This window comes from Athene noctua, chromosome 6 (assembly GCF_965140245.1).
Source record: "Athene noctua chromosome 6, bAthNoc1.hap1.1, whole genome shotgun sequence".
Taxonomy (NCBI): Eukaryota; Metazoa; Chordata; class Aves; order Strigiformes; family Strigidae; genus Athene; species Athene noctua.
In genome coordinates this window covers 16,180,966-16,206,694 of record NC_134042.1, presented here as the reverse complement: position 1 = coordinate 16,206,694, position 25,729 = coordinate 16,180,966, and the positions used below count along the sequence as shown (strand labels likewise).

The 25,729-nt window shown below is 44.2% G+C and overlaps 1 protein-coding gene across 1 annotated transcript in view; it reads right to left on the bottom strand.

Moving 5' to 3' along the window:
* Window positions 1-24,740, bottom strand: part of ARG2 (arginase 2) — a 31,796-nt gene extending 7,056 nt beyond the window's left edge. Inside the window, exons 1-4 of the mRNA XM_074909745.1 lie at window positions 24,578-24,740; window positions 24,345-24,417; window positions 1,887-2,064; window positions 873-1,032 (exon numbers count right to left, since the gene is read on the bottom strand). Coding sequence (XP_074765846.1) covers window positions 873-1,032; window positions 1,887-2,064; window positions 24,345-24,417; window positions 24,578-24,694 — 528 coding nt within the window. The 5' untranslated portion in view covers window positions 24,695-24,740. The remainder of the gene's footprint in view (window positions 1-872; window positions 1,033-1,886; window positions 2,065-24,344; window positions 24,418-24,577) is intronic.
* Window positions 24,741-25,729: the final 989 nt, after the last annotated feature.

Below are 25,729 nucleotides of genomic sequence, written 5' to 3'. Positions count from 1 at the left end.
GCCTGTCCTGTCTAAGGCCCCAGCTCTTCCAATGCACAAGCTGCTGCCGGAGTGTCTCCAGCAGATGCCAGAGGTACCTCTCCAGGGTACACAGGTACAGCCTGCAGCTAAGCCAAAGGGGGTACATAGGCCTTAGGGCAACCTGGTGTTTTGCATCTCGACAGTAGGGAAAACTGGCCATGCACATTCCACATGCCCCAGTAAACGGCATTTTTTGATAATTTGACCTCTTTCCAAGACCAAAGACTCTTTCCAGAAAGCATCCTGTAAGCAGGTACAGCATTTCTAATTTCTAATATTTGCCCGTGGAGCAAATCCCAGAGCAACCAGTTATGAGAGCTCATGCAGGAACAGCCCCTGTCAGGCCCCAAGGTTTTCAAAACATGGAAAAGCCAAACCAAGCGGCGGCAGCAGCAGCATACAAGGTATGCAGGAACCAGCTGTTCCAGAGGTGAGCTCAGCACAGCTCCCACAGGCTCGGCTGGGGGGAGGCTCCCTCTTTGCTCAGCAGAATTGCTGCCATTGCACAGACTCAGCACCAGCTCCACTCACTGCGTGGGAATGGCACCTCTGGCAGCTGCTACACAGAGCACATGAACTCCTGCTCTCCCTACCACCCATGAGGGTGCCAACAAAAAGGAGAGCTTATCATTCTTGTTTCTAAGTGTGTGTGCATGTATACCTATATTTACATTTGTGTATATGTATGTATACGTATGTGCCTGTATTAAACAAATAATATGTATTTTTGCTTGTACTCAGAAAAAAAGGTCTGTGTTTGCAGCAGATAAGAAAGTACCTCACACCAGAAGTAGTAAAATGCTCTGAGGATTTCAGTGGAGGCTAACTGTACAAGCAAAATACTGACTTACCTTATCTTGAAGCTCTCTCAAGAGAAATGAGAGAGGTTGTCCATGGAGGTTTCCAGACTGAGTTGTAAGCGGGGTGTTGATATCAGCATGCGCATCCACCCAGACCACGCCAAGGTGTGGGCACTGCCGTGCGTGGCCACTGACAGAACCAAGTGCCAAGCTGGAAGTACAGTAGCAAAGTCTTTAGTCACCATTTCTCCTTCAGAACAACTACACGACAGCAGAAAGTCTGCAACTTCAGTCAGCAACGCTGTCATGTTTCAACACTTCGGACATCCCTGACAATAAAGGGTGCATCCCACACAAACTGCATGGCATCATGATTCCGGGAGATTCCAAGTCTCTGTGGGACTATACTAGTACTGACAGATGAAAAAGAGCTCTTTTGTCTCTCCACTGTCACCCTTCCCACGCTCAAACCTTCACCTGTTCTAGCACAAAATGATCTCTTAGAACATCTAGTGTGTTCACTCGTCACTTCTGATATTCACCTATTTTTGATTCCAGCCATGACACCTTCCCCCACAATTCATTTTTACATGCCTACATTCTTCAATCAAATCTGAGACCAAAGCTTAGTGAAAAAGAGATTCTCATGTTCTAAGATCCATTACAAAATGGTCAGTGTGCAGGCGTTACAAACCCATCCTAAGATGACATCCTGAGAGTTGAGGAGCAAAAGAGACACATCACTAAGCATTCAGCAATAAAAAAACCACAACAGTTCCTAAAGGGATCTGATTACATAAACTTTCCCAAACAGAAAAACCTCATTTGTTTGTCTGCAGGTCACAGAACAGTCAGGAACTAAGCAGTACCATCTTAGAAGGTCAGATTTTTGTAGTCATCTCCACCCTAAAAGCCCCAGCAGTAAAATCAAAATGCTGCTACCCTATGGTATTGACAGGAAATGAACCCAAGTTGTTTCCACTGTCCCCTTCTTTTTTCTTTAAATTCTACACTCCAAGTGTCAGCCTGCAGCTTGCACCACTAATTGCTTCTAGTTCAGCTCACCTGTGATCCCCTCCTATAGTCACACAGCTGTGTCCAGCGGCTACAGCTCTGCTCACAGCATCAGCCAGCACCTGGCTGGCTAAACCCACTGTCCGGGGATATAAAATCAGGTTGTTGTACAGTTCATCATTGGGAACTTGAGTGAAATTCAGATCTCCAAAGTCGTACACTTGGCATCCTGGAAACACATCAGCAAAAGGAGAAAGTGAGTTACTTAATTGTCCAGAGAAATGTTCAAAATATGGTCCCCTCAGAAAAATCAGTTGGGCAAGTACAAAAGGAACAACAGGAAGTGAATGGATTCATTTGACTATCTGCATGCCCTTGCAAACAACTGTGTCACAACTTTGCAGATCAGAAAGCTTAAGATAGTATTGTTGCTTTAATTTAGCAATCAGATACAACAATCATAGAAAGTCACCTAGAAATAAAGCTTGGTTTTGTTGTTTTTTTTTAATTATTTCTTGGGAATTTTAACATGAAAAAGTACAGTTTGTATTGCTGTCTTCCTTCCCAGTTAGACAGATCATATACTGCCTTAAATGAGCCCAGCTGCTCAAAGATGCCTAGGACTACACATTTCACTAATTATACCTGAGTCCTAACAGTTATTTTCCATTTTCAAACCCCCACAAGAATCCAGGCACAAAAGTGCTACATTACCAATAATGGAAATTTTCTTGTAGTACTTTCAGGCAACTCCATGGAGGATGCACTACTGCTTTGTAAGAGAACCTATCCATTTTCTCAACGCAAGATGTTCTAGAAGGCATTTTGATTCTGGGGCTTTGATCCCAACCTTATTTGAGATCCTATCACTGCCTGTTACAACTTAATTGGCCATTTGAAGCCTGACAACATTCGAGGTCTAAGACTCAGCCTTTCCTAAAATGTATTTCTGTCTACTTACCCTGAAAAGGAGTGACTTGACAGATTATGAAACAAAGGAACATTTTTGAGTGCTGTTTCCCCTCCTCCACCCAGCTGGGAACATATTTATTAAATTGGCTGCATTTGAAGTTTAATTCTCATTCATACGCATTACAGAGCTCACCCTTTGAAGTTCTGCTGTCTGATACCATGTGCTTTCTTAACAGTCATTTAGATACCAAAATTTCTAACAGTATTTCACAGGCCAGAGACTCTCTGTTTCAGATAGGCCTGTTGCTGGTGAGACACTGATGAGGACTGTAAAGGCCTCAAGGTATTTACAGCTACACCAAAAGTGGCTTAATAAGTCAAGACCACCCTGAATACCAGTCAGGACAGTCCCATTTGTTCCTCAGAATCACCAGTCTGCTTGCAGTTCAAAGCATCCAGTCTAGAGCTTCACATTTTGCCTTTAGCCAGGCTATGCCTAACAAGGCAATTTGAAAAATTAAGGCAAGCAAATGAAAATGAAGAAACAGCCCACTTGAGGCTCTGGGTTTCGGGTTTAACTTCCATTAAACCATTAGTCTAATGTCCAGGAAGCAGGCCCTGTGAATTTGCTTGCTGGAACAAAATGTAAAAATAGCACTGAGAAAAACAAGACTTTAGGAGTTTTGACTGGTGTAAAGAATAACAGAAAATGGTCTAGTCACTGGTGACTGGCAAATAGGCAAGTATACTTCTTATAGCAGGGACATATGTTAGGGTATTTTCTAGGAGAGGACACGTCAGCTGAGCTCAGATGCTAGCAAGAGGATTAAATAAATCTCCGCAACTCTGAGAAAACCCGCAGACTTACAGCAGTAAGCAAGACCCTGACATACCACTCTCCCTGGTTTTCAAAAGGCAATACAGGCACACAGCAGCATTTCCCCCACACACTTAGGCAATACCTAATTAGCCAGCAGAATGATGGCCCTGGAATTCTGAGCCCATTTTGTTCAGATTTGAATGTGCTATCTGATCTCTGTGTGACCACTACATTTTAACCTCTGTTTCATTCTGCTGCTGTGCAGAATCAGAAAACAGCTGCAAGCTCTGAGATGCTCAATGAACGTCAAAAATCCATTTTTTTAACGTGTCTTCCCACAAGGCTACTTCTCATGCATATGCACACCGGTACACATTTCGGTATTTCAGAGTTTGATGAAAGTACACGACTGTGCACAGGAGGGAAATTTTGGAAGTAAGGCTTCAAGACACTGCATTATTCAGTAGGTATCAAGAGCTTTTGGAGATGCTGTACAAGCTAATAATGCCTTTGATCTAATATTCTGACATCTGCGGGAGGTAAATCTGCAGCGGGGAGCTGTGTTCAGTGACTTACACACCACAGGACAGCACATTACACAAGGTAATGTAAGAGAGGACTGCCACGTTTTGTTCTCTTATAGGACATACAAGCACATCACAGTATTTTTACCCATTTTGAAAGATGGGAAAGAACAAGAAGAAATTGTATCATGATGCTCCATCTTGAGATCAGCATAAAACAAAGAACCAACCACAGCACTTTAAGGAACTGGTTAAGATTCTTCAGGTTATGCTCAAGGCCAGACATGGCAGATGCTAGCAAGATGGACAGACACACACTTCTGGGGTTCAGAATTCTGGGATCCCGTCCACCTTTTGAACAAATGGTACTCCCCTATCGTCTGCATTGATGCCTCTAGTTATTTTGGGGGGTTTATAAAAAAAGCCCAATGTCTGTTAAAGGCAATAAATGCCTCCTGTTTTGGTTACCATATTCAAAAGTTTATTGTTGTTCAGATAAGAGTTCATAAACCTTATAGTGGCTTCTTTTCTCAGCTCTTATTTACAACCCTCTTATTTAGGCCTACTGTTTCTATGTGCTTGCAGAGGATAGCTCAAGTTTCCCAGGGTGATATGGATGTTTTCAGCCAGCTATCCAATGGCTGATTAAAATACAGTTAATCTCAGTACACACCAATCCAATCCTCAAACACTAATATATTTTCTTCTTCCTATTTTTAATGTGCCTGAGTTTTGAAAGCTATGATTAAATAACCTTAGTGCAAAATTAAAGCCTAGTGAATACAGAGTACACAAAATAATTCACAGTACATAGATACACCATATATTCCAAAGTGACTAGATGTGCATGTGTGTGCACATATATATTAATGCTTACTGAACAGCAAGGAAAAAGAATTTGTCACATAATTCTTATTTTCTTAGCTTCTATTTAGAGTCTCAGATATTAGTCTAATACTTAAAGACCTGAATTGTTTTCCATTTCACCTGTCTGCTTGCACAGTTTTGATTTAAAGAAATCAAAACCTAAATCTTTTTCAACTAACCTAAATCTTTTTCAACTGCATTATTTTGTTCAACACAGAAACTGCTCAATGGACAGCCATGCCGTAGCACAGTGCAATCTGGTGTATCTTGCTGTTATTTGGCTGTTAGTGAAAGATTTATATAATCTACCACACCAAAAAATATGCACTTACTTTCTCTGGTAGTTGGGGCACTCTTAGATGCTAATAGCTATAAACAGACAGCTTTTTAAATCAGCACAGAAAGTTGACATACAGGCCTTTTAAAAGAGTAGATCCAAGTTTTGAAAACTAGAAAAAGATGTGGGCAGATTGGAAAGCCAGCTTCCTTAGATTCATTAGAAAGCATAGCATCCACACCATTTGTCAGTGCAGCAGAGCAGGTCTAGTCAGGATTGACGTTCTTTTTAAACAAACCAGTACCATACAGTACTTACAGACTAAACACCACAAACATTTTGCTATAACTAATTAATATAAAATTGAATGTTATCAAAAGAAGTCTTCTGTTCCACTTTCAAGCTCTAACAGAAATTACATTCAAATGAAAAAAATATATTGATTCATCAGTCAATTATCAACAGCACAGAAAATTTATAACAAGTCCATACAAGTCAGCTCCATCATACCCTGGCTCAAGAGGAGATCACTTTTTTGAAGTGAAGAAAAAAGCCCCAGGCTTGATTCATCTATTTCCATTACAGGAGCTTGAAAGAGGTATGAGGGCAATAAAAGTGTCAATCTGGATACAAACACTCAGTAAATAGTTACATAATTAAGATGCACATATGCCCAGCAGTCCTCCTCTTGGTGTGAGTGATTAGTGTGCAAAGGCAGCACACACCTCTCTTCTACAGCTTAGGAGTGCAATCCTCAGTGGTTCAATGCCCTCCCCCTCTGGCAGAGTTTATCAGCAGAGCTGCTTGGGGACACATTTCAGCCAGAAATGAATAAATTAGCTTGAAATAGTTCGTACAGTAAATATTTCCTAAGTCAACTTCTTTTGACCCGCACAGGTTAGGGAAAGGTCACATAGGCATTCAACCAGCAGACCAGGGGATAGAGGGCAGTTGTTTCTTGTTCAATCTGTGCAGGCTGAAGAACCTACGTGTACCTGGTAACAGAAACGAACATTTTTCATAATTAGGAGCCTAACTTATGCTAAGGGGAAAAAAAGGTGGAAATACAAATTAAGAACATATTTAAGAAAATAAATTTTCCTGCATGCCTTTTCAAATAAGCTATTAATGTAGCACTCAGGGTCAAAACAGTGATGCTTATAGCTGGGACATAAGATGCCCTTTGGCAAGCTATATGACAATGGTAATGTCCCCTTCCTCTCATCTTAAGCAATACAGCCCATTTATTCAGTACCCACTGTAGGAAGGAGTTACTATACCAAGTCATTTCCCTGCACAGATTTTGAGAAAATTTTCTTCTGTAAAAGCAGGTGGCTCATAAGTCCAGGGGCATTTAATTGGAAAACATCTGAGCAGCAGGAGGGAAAGCCTCCTTCCCACCCTCTACTAGGACACCGCACCCGAGCCAGCAGCAATCTAATAGCAGGAGATGGAGCTTTCAAAGTCCAGGCTGTCCACAGGCAGTGCCCAATGGCATGCTACTGTAGCAACTGTCACAGCGCTTCTAGGCAGCAAACAGGAACTGGAACAAAAGCACGTGGAACACGAGATACAAGTGATCTCCTGACACTGCCTGTTCATGCTGGTATCTGTGAACTAGAGGGAAAAAGAATAAATCCTACATTAATAGGAAAATTAAATCTTTCCTCTTCCGGGTTTCTAAACCCAGCTGAACTACTTTCAGAAGGAATCTGGAAATCCCACAGTTATTAGGTCTTACTTTATACTGTGTGTTATATAAAGCCCCTCACATGAAAGCATCACTCCTGCAAACTGTTTTCTCAGATTACAGCCTGTCTAGTGAGCCACCACAGACACAGAAAGGCTCTTCTGGAAGCAATGGATATTATGAACAATGTTTACAGACAAACTTAACATTTCCCTTCCTGTGAATAAAACAAGGGACTACAAACTGTTACCATCCTTCTTTTCAGCATAATCTCACCGGTTTATGGTACAAACTTTGCAATCCTTTCTCAGAGTCACTGTCAAAACATTGCACAGTAGCAAACAAATGACTCAATTCATTAAAACCCGTGCATTCTGAAGCTTATTTTAAGAGTTTTAACCCTCTGGAATTATTCAGGGGGTGAGTGTGTAAAAACTATACAATACTATTTAATCATAACCTTCTTGCTTGGAAATTCATTACACAGTGTCTAATTTGCTTTAAACTGAGCAGGTACCTGCTGGAAGATGTCTCCTATTAGCTGCATACATTTGATGGCTCAATAGGTTTCTGCCAGTTCTAAAAACTTCACTTACTAAGAGGCAAGTTCATGTCTCAGTAATTTCCACCCTGCCTTTTGGAATTTTAAAAGGTCTGGTTTAAGGTGTTTTCTGTATCTGTACCTATTTAAAAGGCTTCAGCTCATATAACAGCAATAAGCAAACACAATACCAATTGCTACACCAACTCTGTAGTGTTAAATTGTCCTTTGCATAAAATGAACCAAGAAGTATTTTTTGTGACCCCAAATTGAGCAGCTACCTCATTTCCTTTTGATAACTGTTTATAACTTTAATCTCTTATGAAATCCAGTGTGCTTGACCTGAAGAGGTCTCCACAAACGTCAGTATCGGGTGTTGGGAAACATTTGTGCTCTGGTTTGCATCAGAGAGGAGACAAGGGTGCCGCTATAGTGGTCTGCCACTCCACCAAACCCCACACAAGTTCTAATTCCCTTCAAACAAGCTTAACCCAGAAACGGCTCCCCATAGCGAGAAGCAAGTAGGCATTTACAGCCATAGGAAGTCGTAATACCAAACCACCTCTCTTCAAGAAGCACCCTGTGCTTTAGATTTTTACAGAAGTAAATAGTTGTTTTATTAGTTAACCCAGACCAATAACACCTGAGAGGAAGAGCAGAATGTATCAGAGATTCCTGAAGTTATCTTTGTCCCTCTTACTAGCTGCAAGAAACTAACATCAGACCAATTAATTTCTTCATATTCAAATGAAAGATCTGATGGGGATTTTTTTTACTTTAGTGCCTCATTCCCTGCTTTTCACCAGGTGGTTTTACAACAGAAATTTCCACCTTCCATCTAAAAATAATCCTCTGTACCTTATTCACATAGGCACATACCTGCCATAGGTCCCTTGGTCTTCTGAGTCCACAATGAGACAGAATTAAAGTTTCAAATGAGAAAGTAATAACAGATTCTGTGCACCATAAAGCAGACTGAAACCCAAATCGTTACCTAAATTTTCCCTGTCATTTCCCTTTGTGCCCCGCCTCAGTAACTCCTCTCCTTCAACACCATTCATGGTAAAAAAATAAAACCACCATGTGATCTGCCCTTATTACAATCCAGAGATAATTTTATGGGTGCAGAAATTCAGCAGTCATGTATTAAAACTAATTCTATAATATAAAAATAGCAAGGATGAAAGGCATCACCATAAAACCAAAACCTCCAAGAGCTTTGTTCTTTGGTCCTTGAATATAATCTCCTTTCATTGAAAGACTGAGAAGAAATAATCAATTCAGGTTTCCCAATCTGCATCAGCATAGCTTATTTATTTAGAGGTATTTAAACTAATATGAGGAACAATTACAATTAAAGCACTGAGTGAACTTTACCCCAAATTAACAAAGTTTCTTTTAAAGCCAACTTCATGGATAATGTGCAACCTGGAATATGTGCCAGCCAAATGGGAGAGGAAAAAACAAACATCAAATCAATGACTGACACAATGCTTTTCATTTCAAAGCAGAGACAAGCAGATGGTGTCTTCCATCAGTATAGGGAGGGGAAGAGAGTCGGAACTAATCTACTGCAAAGAATGCTCCAACTCCATGTACTTTGTTGGCATATTTCTAATAACTTTTAAGACTAGTTGTAATCACGGAAATATCAAAGGGTACAACATTCAAAAGGATAAACTGTGCTGTCGGAGCACACTACTCCACTTCTAGGAGCTTAGCTTCCTGGGCTCAAGGCAAGCTAGCTGATGAGGTCTGCTGCGAAGAAGCAACCTAGAAAGAGCCTCAGTGGAGGTCTGCCCAAAGAGCTCTCCTCCAAAGCCTCAGCAGGGCTCCTTCCGCCTGCCTGGTTACCAGAGTCAGCTCCTGGCTGCCTTCCCTCACCGAGGGGAGCAGCACCTGCCCTTGATGCATTCTGACAACTGGCATAGTTTCAAAGACTAACTGCAAATGCCAGTTATAACCAGTTCATTTGACTGAGCTTTGATTTTTGTCAAACCACTGGTCTTTGAAGCGAACCAATCATGGCTAATCAACATTTGAGAGGTAAACAAGAATAAGAGTTGCTTGGATCTCTAGGTCTCTGTAAATAAAGAGAGATCATTTATTCTAGTTACGGAAACAAGCTGCAATACTACATAAGCATGTTTTACTGGTATTATTAAACAGAAGTGTTTGTGCATGCATATGTCTAATAAAAAAAGAGGACTGCCATTTACCTGTTCTGTTCAGAGGCAAAAGGGGGAGGGAGGGTGTGCCTGAGTGAAAAAAGGGCATTCCCATTTCTGCTTTGTAGGGCAGAAGACTTAACTGTTAGTCTCACATCTTTACTCTGTATCCTAACTGATTTTTTTCCTGAGAACATTCCTAGTAAATTAATAGGCTTAGCTTTGACAATACTGCCAGCAGATGCAATCAGAAAGAACCCATGAACTTAGCATTTCTCACCTCAACAACGCAGAGACTTATCTAAACAACATGCTGCTTAAAATGCTAGCCATTATTTAAAATTTTGTCTGTCTCCCATTTTAACAAGAGCAAAGAGAGAGGCTAAAAAATCCCAGTTTTATACAATAAATTTAGACTTTATTGGAATTCTACAGTTTAGTCGAGCCAGTCAAGAATCTCTAAACTGTAAAGTCTTAGAAAGTTTAAAATGCTAAACTTTGAAGAGAAACAACTGAGATTAGAGCTCAGGCAAAGCTAAAATAGATTCTGATCCAAGAGTACCGAATTCCTGACAGATTTTGTTTCTAACATAAACGGATCTTTGTCAAACTACAAATCTTAATTCAAATACAGAGCAAGCGGAATGGTACAGTTTATCAAAGTCTTCAGGGATATAGGCAACTCTTCAAACACATATTTACTGGATGGGCTGACGAAATTTTCCCAACACTGCAGCTGTAACTCTTGCCAGTCCACATCTGCTGAATCCCAGCACTGTTACTTCATTATGCATCCCTCAGTACCTAACTGAAAGACTATTTATCTTCCTCTTAAACTCTTCACCCAATAAGATCTGGGTGAAGAAAGAGGAGACATATGTACAAGCTGCTTCACAATTTGTTAATTGTTAAGACTGGAACTAACCATATGAACAATGTTGGTGAGACAGCAAAGTTGAATTGCTATTTTTGGCAGCGGACATCATCAGTATGAATCCAATGGTTTTAGGCAAAGCAGGAGCATATCTCCAGTGACACAGGGATTAGCAGCTCCATTCCTCTTTTAGAGGAGGTTACTCCTTTTTGAGTCACTACACTGACCTCCTGAATCCTATTACTGAAAAGCTTTGTTCTGGTCAAACAAAAGACTAGTAATATGATGGTCGTTCTCTTTTGACCAGTCTATCTCTACTTCTGTCAGCCACATGCCTCTGCAGTTCACTAACTTGCCAAACCAGCAACTCAGATCCAAACTTTGTTAATCAATTCCAGAGTAATACAAACCCAAGTTTGACTAAACTCAACAACCCAGCCACATCTAGCTCTAAATAAAAGCAGGGGGAAGGAAATCAACAGTCAACATACAAAAATTAATGTTTGGGAGGAAATTTTATACTAAAGTTGTTCCCACATTAGCAACAACAGAGGTGCTCTAAGTCACCTCAAGGGCTATAGTAATTAACACAACAGCTATCTATTATTTACAAAAATCTGAGAATGGTCCTTCTCTCTTCAAGAGTACTAGGTAACATTCTTAATTTGACCGGATTCTCTGCTTAATCTGCAGCAAACAGGAAAGATCCAATAAATTCTCACTTTAGAAGAACTTCATACTTTGCATCTTCTACAGCCTAGGTCAAGTGCATCTGTCACTCATCTTCCCCACTCCTTCCCACCAGCAGTCCAAGAGCCTCCACATATAGCACCATTTCTCTTTGCTGCCAGAACAATACACAGCCCTGCAAGCTTGGTACCCTTTCCTCCCCCATGCCAGGGAGTTATGGGTCTCTGTTTTCATATCGCACTTTTACTTCTTTGGCAAGAAGTATGCGTTAATATTTTGGTTTCCCTTGGGAGAAGGAGCAAAGCCAAAAGACAAACATCACCAAAGTAAATAAAAAGCCCCACAGGTTTAGTCAGTTATATTTTAAATTATCCCTGCTACAAACTTGCACACCCACTGATTTTGGCTTGGAAACTGGACTCCTGCTACATTAACTCTCCTCCTGAGTACACCTCGAGCTACTACCAACACGTAAGTAACTCTGTTCTCTCTGCTTCTAACAAGGGGATAAAAGTCAAGTTAATAGTTGAGATTCATCTCTGACAGTCTGCTACACACTAGCGATACCATCTGCCTCTGAGCTCCCTCTCATATTTCAGTGTAAGCATAAACAAGCTGTTCATAGGCAGTCATCATTTTAGGCAGCCAAGAATTTATCATGCCATGTAAGTATAGTCACAGTCTCTTTAAAGGGAGGGATCCCCTCCCCAAAAAATAGGGAGTAGCAGCTCAGGACACTGCAATAGGACTATGGAAGAACAGAAACTAGGATAGGGTGAAAGGAAGAATACAATTCCCTCCCAGAGACACCAGCCAGTGAAAGCAAAATGCAAAACAGTGCAAAAAGAAGGAAACAAAGGTCTAGTGTTCTCTCTCTCTCTGATATGGCTTGAGCACTATCAACAGGAGTCATTACCTCAGGCACACAAACATATGAAAAGCCATGTGGTTGCTTGGTAGTCACAGTATACACACATAAGACTAAAACAATCAAGCAAATGCATCTTACCACCCAAATGCTACATTTTAGAGGAGACTTCATAGCATCTTCATTTCACACAGGTTGAACTGAATTTGAATATATGAACAGAAAAATAAATCAAACCTTACCATTTCAGGCAAACAGAAGAATCTGATCCCCAGAAAACTCTTGATATGGGAAGTTTAGGGGATGCAGTGAGATCAAAACTTTAGGCCTGTGCAAGGCTGGGGGCTGTGTCCATAGACCTGCTGGATACTGATAGTGTTGCTAGGCTACTATCTTCTGGCCTGAACAGAAGCCTCCTCTGGTCAGCAATAGATTACCCAAATTCCAGCACAAACTGGCCTGGCGGTTTGGCCAGGGGCCAGGGAACAACTGAGACTGCGCAGAAGGGTGAAAATTTCATCGGCGAGGAAGAGGAGATACTTCATCTATACGACCCCCGCCCAGGAATTTGTGACCACCAAAGGAGCTCAACGCGCAGATGCAAGAGGAGGAGACCTGATTACCATGAGAAGCGAGGGGAGGCGGGGATATATTATGTATCTGTATAAGCATTCTATGAATATGCATTATTTTGTAACATATAAGCAGGACAAGAACTGCAAAGGGGGCGCATGCTTGCGGTGGAGCGATCCCCCATGCGCCCAGCGCTGAATAAACCTACCTACTTTACAACTCCGCAGTTGTAGAGTCGTATTTCTGCAAGTCATGTTGGCACCCCAGATGGGACATTCTCCGCTCGGCTGCCGGGACGGCTGCCGGGTGGATGTCCTAGGTGTGCACCCCGAGCTTTTCTCGGAGGAACTCCACTCCCAGCTGTCCACTGCGGGAGTAGACAAGGACCATCTGAATCGCGGACAAAGGTATGTTTAAAGGGTAATGGGCTGCTGGTAAGACGCGCAGAGACGTCTGGCGCACAGTGCAGTCCCAAGGAGAGGGTACCCATTTGGTTTTGGTTCTCAGGGTTCATGGGAGTGTCATTGACCACCTCGGCCGACTGAATAAGTGGGTATTGGGGTTCATAGAAGTGTCATTGACCACCTCGGGACTGATATTTGTTGCAACCTGCTGAAACTTGTGGTGTTCTGTTAGATTCTGAACTTATGGCAAATTGTTAATGGCTTATGATATATGTTACACACAGACTTGATGACTGTTTTAACTTTGGTGTATTTCACGGTGTGAGTGGAAAGTGTGACGGGCCCTTTAAGCGTGATGAGTGTCTGTGTACCTGTATGCCTGCATGCCTGCAGGGCGTGAGTGAGAGCAGTCGCTGCAAAACAAATGAGAAGTTTCTATCTGTTTAAATAATGCACTGTCTTTGTCTGTTTTGTGAAAACATTGCATGAACCAGAGAGGGGAAAGCGGATCCCTTCTCTGTTGGTTTGGGTAGGAATCTAGTGATTATTTGTGTAGAAGGAATGAATGGTTGGCACGGGGAAATGATTTATACCTGCTAGAAGGACTGTACACAACTCCTTCTGGGCAGCTGGTAGCATTAGAGTAGGAACAACCAGCAGATTATATCCCCCAGGTACGTGGGAGAATCCCCTGTTTTTTGTATTCCTGCCCCCGGTAAGGGGAACTCTCACCAAATACGGGTATTAGGAGAGTGCATAGATTGTCAATGTAAGTGGTACTGTGCGTCTGATAAATGGAGAGAAAGGATTTTGGGAAGAAGGAATAATAATGGGGAATAAGCAAGTAAGAATTGTAAAGAAAAGCCCATTGGATTGCATACTCACGCACTGGAAAGACATAGCAGGGAGGGGAAGCACGGAAAGCAAGAAAATTCTGATTAAATATTGTAATCAGTGGTGGCCACTTTACAAACTGGAAGAGGAGGCTAAATGGCCACTGAATAGGACCTCAGACTATCATACGTTGCTACGATTATTGTTATTTTTATGGAGAGAAGGGAAGTGGGACGAGGTGTCCTATGCAGATATGTTTTTCACCCTCCTGAATCACCCGGAGTGGCAGAGGGATTGTGGATTAATTCCACCACAAGACCCTTTAGTGCTTGCCCTGGAAAAAGATTATAAGGGAGAAATGAAAGGAAAATTAAAAAGGTGCTGCTCATCATGCAGCATCGGACAGAGGTGTACTAGAATGGATAAGACTAGAAGGGCAAAAGAGCAAAGCTCGGAGGACCTATTCAAACCTCCTCCTCAATCCCAGGAACAGGATGAGGACTCGGAGGAACAATCCATTCCTCCAGATAGCCCAATCTCCTCCCAGATGCGAGGAAGAGCTCCTAAAGCTCTCCAAGCACCTCTCAGAGAGGCGGTGGGACCCCAAGGCACTATGTTGGTTAAGGTGCCATTCTCTACTTCGGATTTAGAGATACAGGAAAAGAAAGCCAAAGACTACCGAAATGACCCTGAGAGTGTAACCAGGCATTTTCGATTTATTATAAGACAACACAACCCTGACTGGGAAGACATGCAGCTGCTATTGGATTATTTAACAGAAACCGAGAAACAGTTGGTCCTAAAGACAGTGCAAAATCTGGCAGAGGATTACTATAGGGCCACTGGGGGAGACTATAAGGAGTTTCTCCCCTTACATGATGATCCAAAACGGGATCCCAATCGGTCTGCACACGTGGAAAGATTAAGAGCATATCATGAATGGATTGCAAAGGGAATGGAGAGGGCTATTCCTAAAGCAATAAATTGGTCAACATTTTACGAAATTAAACAAGGTCCATCCGAGTCCCCGTCAGAATTCCTGGATCGGCTAAGAGATACAATGCGCCGTAACACTTCCTTAGACCCGAGCTCAGAGGCAGGAATACAACATCTGGTTTCTCTGTTCCTAGGGCAAGCCACAGGGGAGATTAGGAGAAAACTTCAGAAGGTACCTCCTCCTGGGGGAAGGAACTTAGAAACACTATTGGAGGAGGCATGGAGGGTATTTAGGAATAAGGAAGAGGACTACAAGAAAGGGCACAAGAAAATTTTGGCAGTAATAAAAGAAGGGGAACAAAGGAGATCGGAGCAACCTCTGCTGAATAGAAATCAACATGCTATATGCAGAAAGTTTGGACATTGGAAAAGCGAGTGAAGGATGGAGAAACACAGGAAAAGGGGGAAACCGCCGAAAGCGGCAGACATTAGCTAATTTAGAAGAACAATGACGGGGACCTGGGGAATCTACCCTAGCAGATCCGCTGGTTACAATAAAGCTAGGGAAAGAACAAAAAGAAGTAGAATTTTTAGTGGATACTGGAGCAACATATTCAGTCTTAACCATGGATTTAGTACCCTTAGAGGAAGATTACGTCATGGTAGTAGGAGCCACTGGCCAAAGTGAAAAGGCATACTTTTGCAAACCTTTAAAATATGAATTGGGAAAACAGTTAGGCATATACAAGTTTCTGTATATGCCGAACTCCCCGAAAGCGCTCCTGGGGAGAGACTTATTAGAACAATTAGGAGTAACCATTAACTTTAACAATGGAGAGATTACTCTGGAGGTAAACAACCAAGAACTTATACAAATCATGAGTTTATCTCTAAGTAGTATCCCCACAGAAGGAGAAATTAGCGAGGAAATCATCAATCAGGTGTATCCCGGAGTATGGGCCACTGACACACCTGGGAGGGCGAAGAATGCTCCACCTATAGAGGTAAACCTTAAAGAAAGACAACAACTGGTAAGAATTAAACAATACCCTTTAAAGAAGGAAAATCAAGAAGAAATCCAGCCAGTTACAGAGAAGTTTTTACAAATAGGATTGTTAAAGGAGTGTGAATCTAATTTTAATACTCCCATATTACCTGTCCGGAAACCTGACGGGTCATATAGGATAGTTCAGGATCTGAGAGCAATAAATAAAATAACGGAAGATCTCCACCCATTAGTGGCAAAGCCTTACACCTTGTTGACAAAATTAACTCCTGAGCTAATCTGGTTTACTGTTTTAGACCTCAAGGATGCTTTCTTTTGCCTCTCTCTCCTCGAAGCCAGTCAGAAAATATTTGCATTTGAATGGGAAAATCCTAAGAGTGGATGTAAAACCCAGTTAACTTGGACGGTGCTGCCACAATGATTTAAAAACAGCCCCACTATATTCAGTAACCAATTAGCCAAAGACCTTGAACTATGGGAAACCCCAACTCTACCTGAAGAGGGAAAGCTGTTGCAGTATGTAGACGACATCCTAATAGCCACCAAGACAAAAGAGGCCTGTGTGAGCTGGACGGTAAGCCTTTTAAATTTTCTGGGACTTCAGGGCTACCAAGTATCTAAAAAGAAGGCCCAAGTGGTGCAGCGTGAAGTGATCTATCTGGGCTACGAAATCAGTGCTGGAAAGAGAACCTTAGGACAAGCTCGGAAGGAGGCAATTTGTCAGACTCTGAGGCCACAAACAGTGAAGGAATTGCGAACGTTCCTGGGAATGACCGGTTGGTTGGTGTAGATTATGGATCTATAACTACGGACTACTTGTTAAACCTTTATATGCACTAACTGTCACTGAACAGAAAAACCTCCAATGGAATAAGGAGGCCATACGAGCCTTTGGCTTACTAAAGAAGGCCCTGATGTCAGCTCCGGCCTTGGGACTCCCAGATGCAAGCAAGCCATTCTTCCTCTTTTCACACGAGAGACAGGGAATTGCATTGGGAATACTGGCACAAGACTTAGGCCCATATCATCGGGCAGTTGCCTATTTCTCCAAGCAACTAGATACAACGGCTAAAGGTTGGCCTGGATGCCTACGAGCGGTTGCAGCAGTAATCCTAAATGTACAGGAGGCATGAAAATTCACCTTAGGCCAGAAAATGACTGTATTAGTATCTCACACAGTGTCTGCAGTATTGGAAATTAAAGGGGGACATTGGCTTTCGCCCCAAAGATTCCTAAAATATCAGGCGGAATTAGTGGAACAAGATGACATAGAGATTGTAGTAACTAACATTATCAACCCAGCTTCTTTCCTTAGTGGAAACACAGGAGAACCAGTACACCATGACTACCTGGAGACCATCGAGGCAACATACTCAAGCCGCACAGATTTGAAGGATGCCCCTCTGGAAGACGCAGAGAACTGGTTTACAGATGGGAGTAGTTATGTCTTGAGCGGCAAAAGGTGTGCTGAGTATGCTGTTACTACCACCCAAGAGATACTGGAATCAGGACCGCTGCCTGTGAATACATCTGCACAAAGGGCAGAGATAATCGCTCTCACCCGTGCTTTAGGATTAGCCCAAGGCAAGACTGTGAACATTTATACAGACTCAAAGTATGCTTTTGGGGTAGTTCATGCTCATGGAGCAATCTGGAAGGAAAGAGGACTGCTAAATTCACAAGGGAAACACATCAAACATGGGAAGGAAATTCTGAGGCTACTGGAAGCTGTCCAACTTCCAAGAAAAGTGGCAATCATGCATGTTAAGGCACACCAAAAGGTGAACTCAGACTTGGAAAGAGGAAATGAACTGGCGGACAGAGAGGCAAAACAAGCGGCCAAAAGAGAGGTAAAAATGGAGGGTGCTTTAGTCCCTGATGGACAGACTATCTTAGAAGGTAAGCCTACTTATAATAAAGAAGACCAAAAGCTTATTGCAGATCTAGAAGGATCATATAATGAAGAAGGTTGGGCCGTCACTCCCCAAGGGAAGGTAGTAATTCCCGCTTATTTGACCAGACACCTGGTAAGGGAAGAGCACAGAAAAGGACACTGGGGGGCAGAGGCCCTATACCGATATTTAGTTAGGAATATTAGAGCCAGAAATTTGTATACCATAGTAAGGCAAGTGACTCAACCGTGTGACCTTTGCCTCCAGACTAATCCTAAGAATACCCCCAATCTAGAAGTAGGCCAGATTGGAAAAGGAAACGGACCAGGACAACAATGGCAAATTGATTTTTCAGAACTTCCAAGAAAAGGGGGGTACCGATACCTATTGGTATTAACAGATACCTTTTCAGGTTGGCCAGAAGCGTTTCCCACCAGAACGGTTAAAGCCAGAGAAGTGACAAAAGTATTAACACAAGAAATAATTCCACGTTTTGGGGTTCCAGCGACCATATCCTCTGACAGGGGGTCGCACTTTGTTTCAAAAGGAGTCCAGCAAGTCAGTTGCTATCTGGGCACAGATTGACAACTTCACACCCCATATCGTCCCCAATCCAGTGGTCAAGTAGAGAAAATGAATCATTTGATTAAGCAGCAAATAGTGAAACTTGGTCAGGAGTCAAACCTGGCCTGGCCTCAGGCCCTCCCTTTGGCTCTACCGCGCATACAGGCCAAACCAAGAGCCAAGGAAGGATTAAGCCCTTTTGAAATGTTATACGGCCGACCTTATGTGATACAGAAGGGAATGTCACTGCAGGTTGGGGAGGAAACCATGACTTCATACATGATAGCATTAAGCAAACAACAAAATTGGGAAACATGTATTCGTAACTCGGTGTAGAGGGTTAGATGGACCGGTACACAATATACAGCCTGGAGACTATGTGTATGTTAAGTCTCTTGCAGAAAAAACGTTGGAACCACAATGGGAGGGGCCATTCCAGGTGCTACTTACGACATTTACTGCAGTGAAAATTAAAGAACACACGTCATGGATACATCATACTAGGGTCAAGAAGGCTCCTAAACAACGCTGGGAGGTGACAGAAACTGGACCATTAAAACTCAGATCCAAAGAAAAACTTCTGGATTAAGACCTCAAAATGATCAATCGTGAGTTTGAACTGTTAATATGTTTTAAGATTATCCTTCTTGCCTGTGCCCAGGAACCCAAAGATTGGCCTTGGAATCATGCCCAGAAAAATCATGCCATGATGGTGAAGGATGTGGACTCAAGAACAAAACTAGCCATGGTGGTTGTTAACAATAATAAGGTATATCAAGGGGACCAGTGGAGAAGGGACAATAAGGACGAAATTGACCAATTAGAAGGAAAGACGGGTGATGAAATAACAGTGGGTTGTCAAATATATCATGAGGATGGTCTAGTTCCAGTGTTAAAAGACACTATGATAGGTGTGAGAATGATAGGGTCCTCATATAAATTTGGAGAATCGTGCAAAGGGAAATCAATGTGTTGGTTTAACTTTACCTTAACTCAGACAGCTTTTGTAACATGCTTAGGACAAGGGTCAAGAAGACAGGCATTGTTCTACAGGGTTAGAATTGACCCCATGCAGTCTACTGCAACGACTCCGTCACCTATCACGTCTGTAAGGGTTACGAAAGTGATTGCTGGGCAAGTGCCAAAGTCAAAACCAAGAATCTTTAAGATAGGTCCACACGTGATCCGAAAAACTGGCCAGCAGGTCGTATTGTTTAATCCCCAATGGTCACTAAAACAGGTGGAAGTGCATTTACAGGTGAACCTGACAGACATACAACCAAAGTGCCTTCCATTTCTGGAAACAACTCAAAGGGGATGGACTGCCTGGCTAAAGGCTCGGGCTGTTCAAAGACAAAAGAGGGATGCAACAGGAATTTTAGGGACAGGATTGGGGGTATTAAATAGTATAGATTCAGAAGTAATAATGAACAAGTTGGCTACTGCAACTCAAGAATTGGATCAGTTAAAACGGCCTCTCAAATCATCCTTATTAGCCCTAGGGAATCACCAATGGCTAACATCAAAACTTCTCCCTGATTGGGAGAGAGTTAATATCAAAGACCATTCATTAGTGGTAGAAGGGATGGAAGCTCTACAGAAAGACACATCCCTGGCTCTTAGTTGTATACAAGCACAAATGCGGATACAATCGATTATTTCCAATATTCTGAGAGAAGGGGATGAGGGAATCCTCCCTAAGGAAATTCGGAAGGTAATTTGGGATAAAGCACTTGATCAAGAAAGAGAATTACAATCCTGGTGGAAATTGGTAAATTTCACGTATGATGATAAGAATGATAAAATAATCGCCTTCGTCCTGACCATATCAAGGGCTACACAGTATAAAATCTACCCTATTACTGCCATAGGATTGTATCATAAGGGAGTAATAATCAATCTGGTAGGACATAGAGGGTGGGTGTGGCAACAAGGGGATAAATGGCAGACTATTGACACAGATCTGGGCATTAACATGGGACATCAGGGATATGTCTGCGAAGGGAACTCCATAGAGGCTCAAGATACGTGCCTGGACACCCACCAGAAAGAGTGCAATTTTGAAGTTCAACCCTCTCCTAACCACAATACAGTTCTAATATACATAGGAGGAGGGTGCATATGTTTACGCACTTCTTGTAAGAGCTTTATAGTCGATGGTGAGGAAATGGAGATAGGAAACCATTCTAATCACTGTGTATGTAATTTCACGAAAATCGAAGGGTGTGACTTTAATTATGTCACCCCCGTTCTGAGTTCCCAAGTAATAGAAACAAAATATACTCTGTATCAAAGCATAGGTTCTATGCCCTTAGGAATGAATTTAAAAAGGGTGAAGGAAATGCTGCAGTATGATGACCTACTTTCCATTATAGAGTAAGTGAAGGAGGAAGGAAAGGAGATGTTAGTTATAGTAAGACATGACACGGAGCAAATTCATGAAATTTTAACAAAAGTACGGAAGGTAGGGGAATATCATTGGTAGGATACCCTCCTTGGATGGTCACCAATGGCAACCGGAACCTTTAACACAGTCCTTCACCCAGTGGTAGCTCTGTTGATATCTATAGTGATTTTGTTAATCCTTACTGTGACTATATATATGTATGGAACTGGAGACTTACAAAATGCTTGCAAGTTACATATGATGCTTTATATCATAATCCGAGTTTGAAGCTACTAAAGTAGGCTTTACTAATACATGAGTTAGTTATAGAAGTGAGTTGTAGGATAGTTTGAGTAGTAAAAGAATTTACTAAGTAAAAAGAAAAGGGGGGATTGATATGGGAAGTTTAGGGGATGCAGCAAGATCAAAACTTTAGGCCTGTGCAAGGCTGGGGGCTGTGTCCATAGACCTGCTGGATACTGATAGTGTTGCTAGGCTACTATCTTCTGGCCTGAACAGAAGCCTCCTCTGGTCAGCAATAGATTACCCAAATTCCAGCACAAACTGGCCTGGTGGTTTGGCCAGGGGCCAGGGAACAACTGAGACTGCGCAGAAGGGTGAAAATTTCATCGGCGAGGAAGAGGAGATACTTCATCTATACAACCCCCGCCCAGGAATTTGCGACCACCAAAGGAGCTCAACGCGCAGATGCAAGAGGAAGAGACCTGATTACTATGAGAAGCGAGGGGAGGCGGGGATATATTATGTATCTGTATAAGCATTCTATGAATATGCATTATTTTGTAACATATAAGCAGGACAAGAACTGCAAAGGGGGCGCATGCTTGCGGTGGAGCGATCCCCCATGCGCCCAGCGCTGAATAAACCTACCTACTTTACAACTCCACAGTTGTAGAGTCGTATTTCCGCAAGTCACTCTTCTACTTGAAACAAGTGAGGGCAGTTTTATCTGAGAGTTACTGTAATACCGAGTTTTCATAACAGGAACACTGCCTCTTTCCCCCTTCTATACTTTCTTAAACTGCCCAGAATCCACCCTTGCTCTTCTACTGGGAAGCATCATTCCACAGCTGGCCTCACACCTGGTTCCAAGCTTGCAATGACAAGGAAAGTCATATTTACAGCGCTCCCTCACATCCCAGTGGGGAATGGGGACACACAACAACACAGACCCAATGGAAACAAATGCTTCAGAAGTAACCAATACAGGCAGGAAAAGCCCTGTATCTTAGATAAATTTTATTTCTTTTTAAAGGAGGAACCTGGTCTGCTGCAGTATTATTTACCTGCTCCTGGAAAACAAGCGACAAGGTCCCATGAAAATTAATTCTTTTAACATAACAGATAACTAGAATATCCAAGTTAATAATAAGAGTAATACTGGGGCTCTGTTGCTTTCAGTATATGAAAAGAAAATTCATAGTGTTAGAAAGACAAAGAATAAAGCAGCTAAAGTTCTACTGCCAGTTCAGCGTACCACAGGAGTCCAAGCAATGGCACTAATATCATAGTACTACAGGCAAAGCTATCCCGCCAGCCCAAGGCAGTAAAATAAACAGCCCACACAAACCCAATCATTTATTAAGTTTCTATGAACAACAGATGTGCACAATACAGCAGGCTACATGGCAGTGTCCTCCTCAATCTACCACCCTACCCTCAAGCAGATTGTCCTTGTAAAATAAGTAACTCCTCTGTGCATGCTGGTGACTGTCATTGTTTCAGGATGGGCCCTCACAGCGAAACCTGTTCACAATCCACGTGCCATCTGGACCTGTTCATGAGAGCGCTGCAGATTTAAGCAGCAAAAAACATCAACACTAACTGAAAAAAAAACCCCAAACCACCACCCCAGTGGAAGAGCACGTCAGCAACAGGACAAACAAACCGCAGGAGGAAGAAATCCCAGTGCCTTTACAAGTTGTAAGGGAACAGCAAGGAAATTATGTGCATTACTGATTAATGAGTAAATAGTCCATAAGCAACTAAAAAGTGAAAGTATTTTTCACCTTGCATTCATTTTTTAGTTTACTTTCTATCCCCACAACTTTTTGTTACTAGAATCCAGAAAGGGCTTGTTGTTACCCTTTCTTTCTACCTTCTCCCAGTTCCTACTGAAGTGAACTAACATCATGCAAATAAGGCTGGGATTTTTTTGTAGGGGGTGGGTGGGGGGCGGTTGCAAAATAATTCTTACAAAATGGGTATTATATCTTAACCACCTGAAAGAGAACCCCAAGCCTTCCAGTATAAAATTGTCATAAAGTGCTGCCTATAGTCCTGTATAGACTAACATTGTCCTTTCAAACCTGGTAACTTGTTAGTTTTAAACTCTAAGCTCAGTAATATCCAGACCTGCTTTTATTCCAGTATACAAGACCTGTTTTAGACAGCCTCTTCCACGTTTGTGGAGGCTATAGATCACGCTCGCTAGAATTCATACTGCCAAGGAAGGCGTATGCCTCAACTTGGCACAAAACAAGCAGGGAAAAGAATGTCTACTCATCTGATTGCAAACTGGGACTTTTCAGCTTATGGTTCATAAGGTATGCAGGATAAGCCTACAGGGCTGCACTGAACAATAGCATCTATTTTAAAGAGGTTTTATAATTGAGAATAAATTTGCTAGAGGGTGATTAAGCAATTGTCTTTCTTCTGCACGCATCCAAACTCCACTAATCATACACAGAGCAGGTAACATAGTCCTTCCTGTGGTCCAGCCCGGCAATCCATCCCCATCATACAGTTTTCAGTAGCACTTTTTAGATTAAAGAAATTCCAACTTAGAGTTCAGCTTTACAAGTTTCTATCCCTCACATCCTGTTTCTAATAACTGCAATACAGTCTTCTGCAGGTCTCAGCTTGTAGAAACAACCGATGCGAGAAGCTGAAAGACACTTAAGTGCACAGATTCGCTTGAGTAACAGTAGTGCTAACGGTGAGAAGATCAGAAACTTTCCATTCACACCGTGCTGTTTACAAGTGTTTGGAAAGCAAAACTTCAGACAAGACCTGGTATCTGAGATCTTCTGAGGATTTCTCTAGAAAGTTCCAAATTCCATCAATTGAAAGCGTTCAAGTATTTGAGGAACAAGCTAAGTAGCCAGTAATGAATATGGAAGAAGAAAACACACGATGTGAGAAATCGCGGAGCAGAGCCGAGGGTGTGACTTGCCCGGCTACACCGGGCACACGTACGGTTTCGAAGGCCCCCCCTCTGCGCGGCGGGGGCAGCGCGCGCTCCGCACGCCGGGGGTGCCAGCACAGCCCACCCGGGCACGGCCACCTGCCCCCGGGCAGCCGGGCGGGGCACGCCGCGCCCGGGGAGGGCGGACCCGGCCTCTCCTCGTCCCGGGGGACCCCCGGGGCGGGGCAGCTGCTGCACGGCCGCACAGCAGCGGGCATCGCCTCCCCGGGCAGGGCCGGCTCGGGGGCGCTGGGGGCTCGGCGGTTCCCTGGGAGGCGCCGTCTCCACCCCACCCCCACGGGCTCGCCGCGAGCGGCTGAGTCACGACTCGAGGAACCGAACTGCGGCAGGGATGCCCGGCCAGGGCAGGGGCAAAGGAAAGGGGGGGCCGCCCCGCTGCCGCCACCTCCTCCCGCGCCGCGCTACCCCACCCCACACCGCGCATCCCCCCCCCCGGCGCGGCACCGCTCCTCACCGAGCCCAGCCAGGCGCTCCACCAGCCCCGCGGCGCGGAGGGTAGCGGGGCCGTGGTCCACTCCCCGCCGCTTCTGCGAGACAAAGAGAAGGGGGTGCGTTAGCCAGCGCTGCCTGCGGCCAGGTACGCGGGTCCCGCCGGGCGGGGGGGGGGGGAAGCCGAGCGGCTGCGGCACCCACCGGCCCCCTCAGCGGAGCGAAGGGCCCTCTCCCCCCGCCCCCCGCCATGCCCACCTGCCCCCGGGAGAGCGGGGCTCCCACCAGCGCCACGGAGTGCGCCTGCCGGGGCAGCTGCAGCCCCGCGCCCGCCTGCCTGCGGAGGAGCCGGGCGAAGCCGCCGCGCAGGGCCATGATGCCGCAGCCGCCGCGCGATGCCGAGCGCCGCCGCCGCCCCGCCCCGCCGCTTTTAACGGGCCCCGGCCCCCGCCGCGCGCCGCGGCCGGCACCCGCGTCCCCGCCCCGCGCCCGCCCCCGCGCCGCCCGGCCAACGGCAGCGCGCGCGCCCCGGGGGTGTGTCCCGCCCCCCGTCGCGCACGCGGCCCCGCGCGCGACAGCCCGGGGAAGGCGGGAGGGGCCGAGCCGGCGGCCAACGGCGGCCCCGCAGCGGCCCCCGCCCCGCCCTCCGCCGGGGTTTTTCCACTCCCGCGACAGAGCGGGGCCGGATCTCACCGTGAAACGGCGGGACTTGTAGCGGCCCCGGGGGGCAAACCACGCGCCGAGCCGAGGGGCACCTGGCAGGGCGCTGCTCCCCGGATTTACTCAAGAAAAACTGGGGTGAGGCTCTGCGGCGGACGGTGACAAAGCGTTACCGCGGCCGCCTCTCCGCACCTGCCTCCGGAGCCTGACCCGAGGGTGTCTTGGCGGGAGAGGGTTCACAAAGCTCCCACTGTTCCCATTCACAGCACGTTTGAAGATTACAGATTAATAAATTACTTGAAAACTAGCGAATGCCCCCATCTTTCCCTTCTGCGACAGGGCAACATGAATCCTTACTGTCAAATGTGCAACCTTATGGGCACGTTTGAAAAAAAGGCTGGCAGCCTTCGCAGGAAGAGAGATGACAGGGCGCAAACATGGTTAAACTGGGACTCGCCAGTGACACAAAAAATCCACGTGCACTTTTTGCTTTCTTAAGATTTCCAAGTCCTCTTGTCGCCTCTGTATCTCAGTAACTTCCCACATCTTTTTGTTACTGTGAATTACCATTACCCCTGCTCCAGGAGCTGGCGCTGACCTCCTCACTCCTCACGCTGCCTTTTCTTCTTCTAGCCCCGGCTCTGATTTTAGTTTCCCCTTCTCCCTGTCCCCTAGGCTGTCATATCCTACTTCAGTCCTTTTAACCTATTATTTCAAACATTTCTTCCCTTTTTAAAAAACCCCTAACTC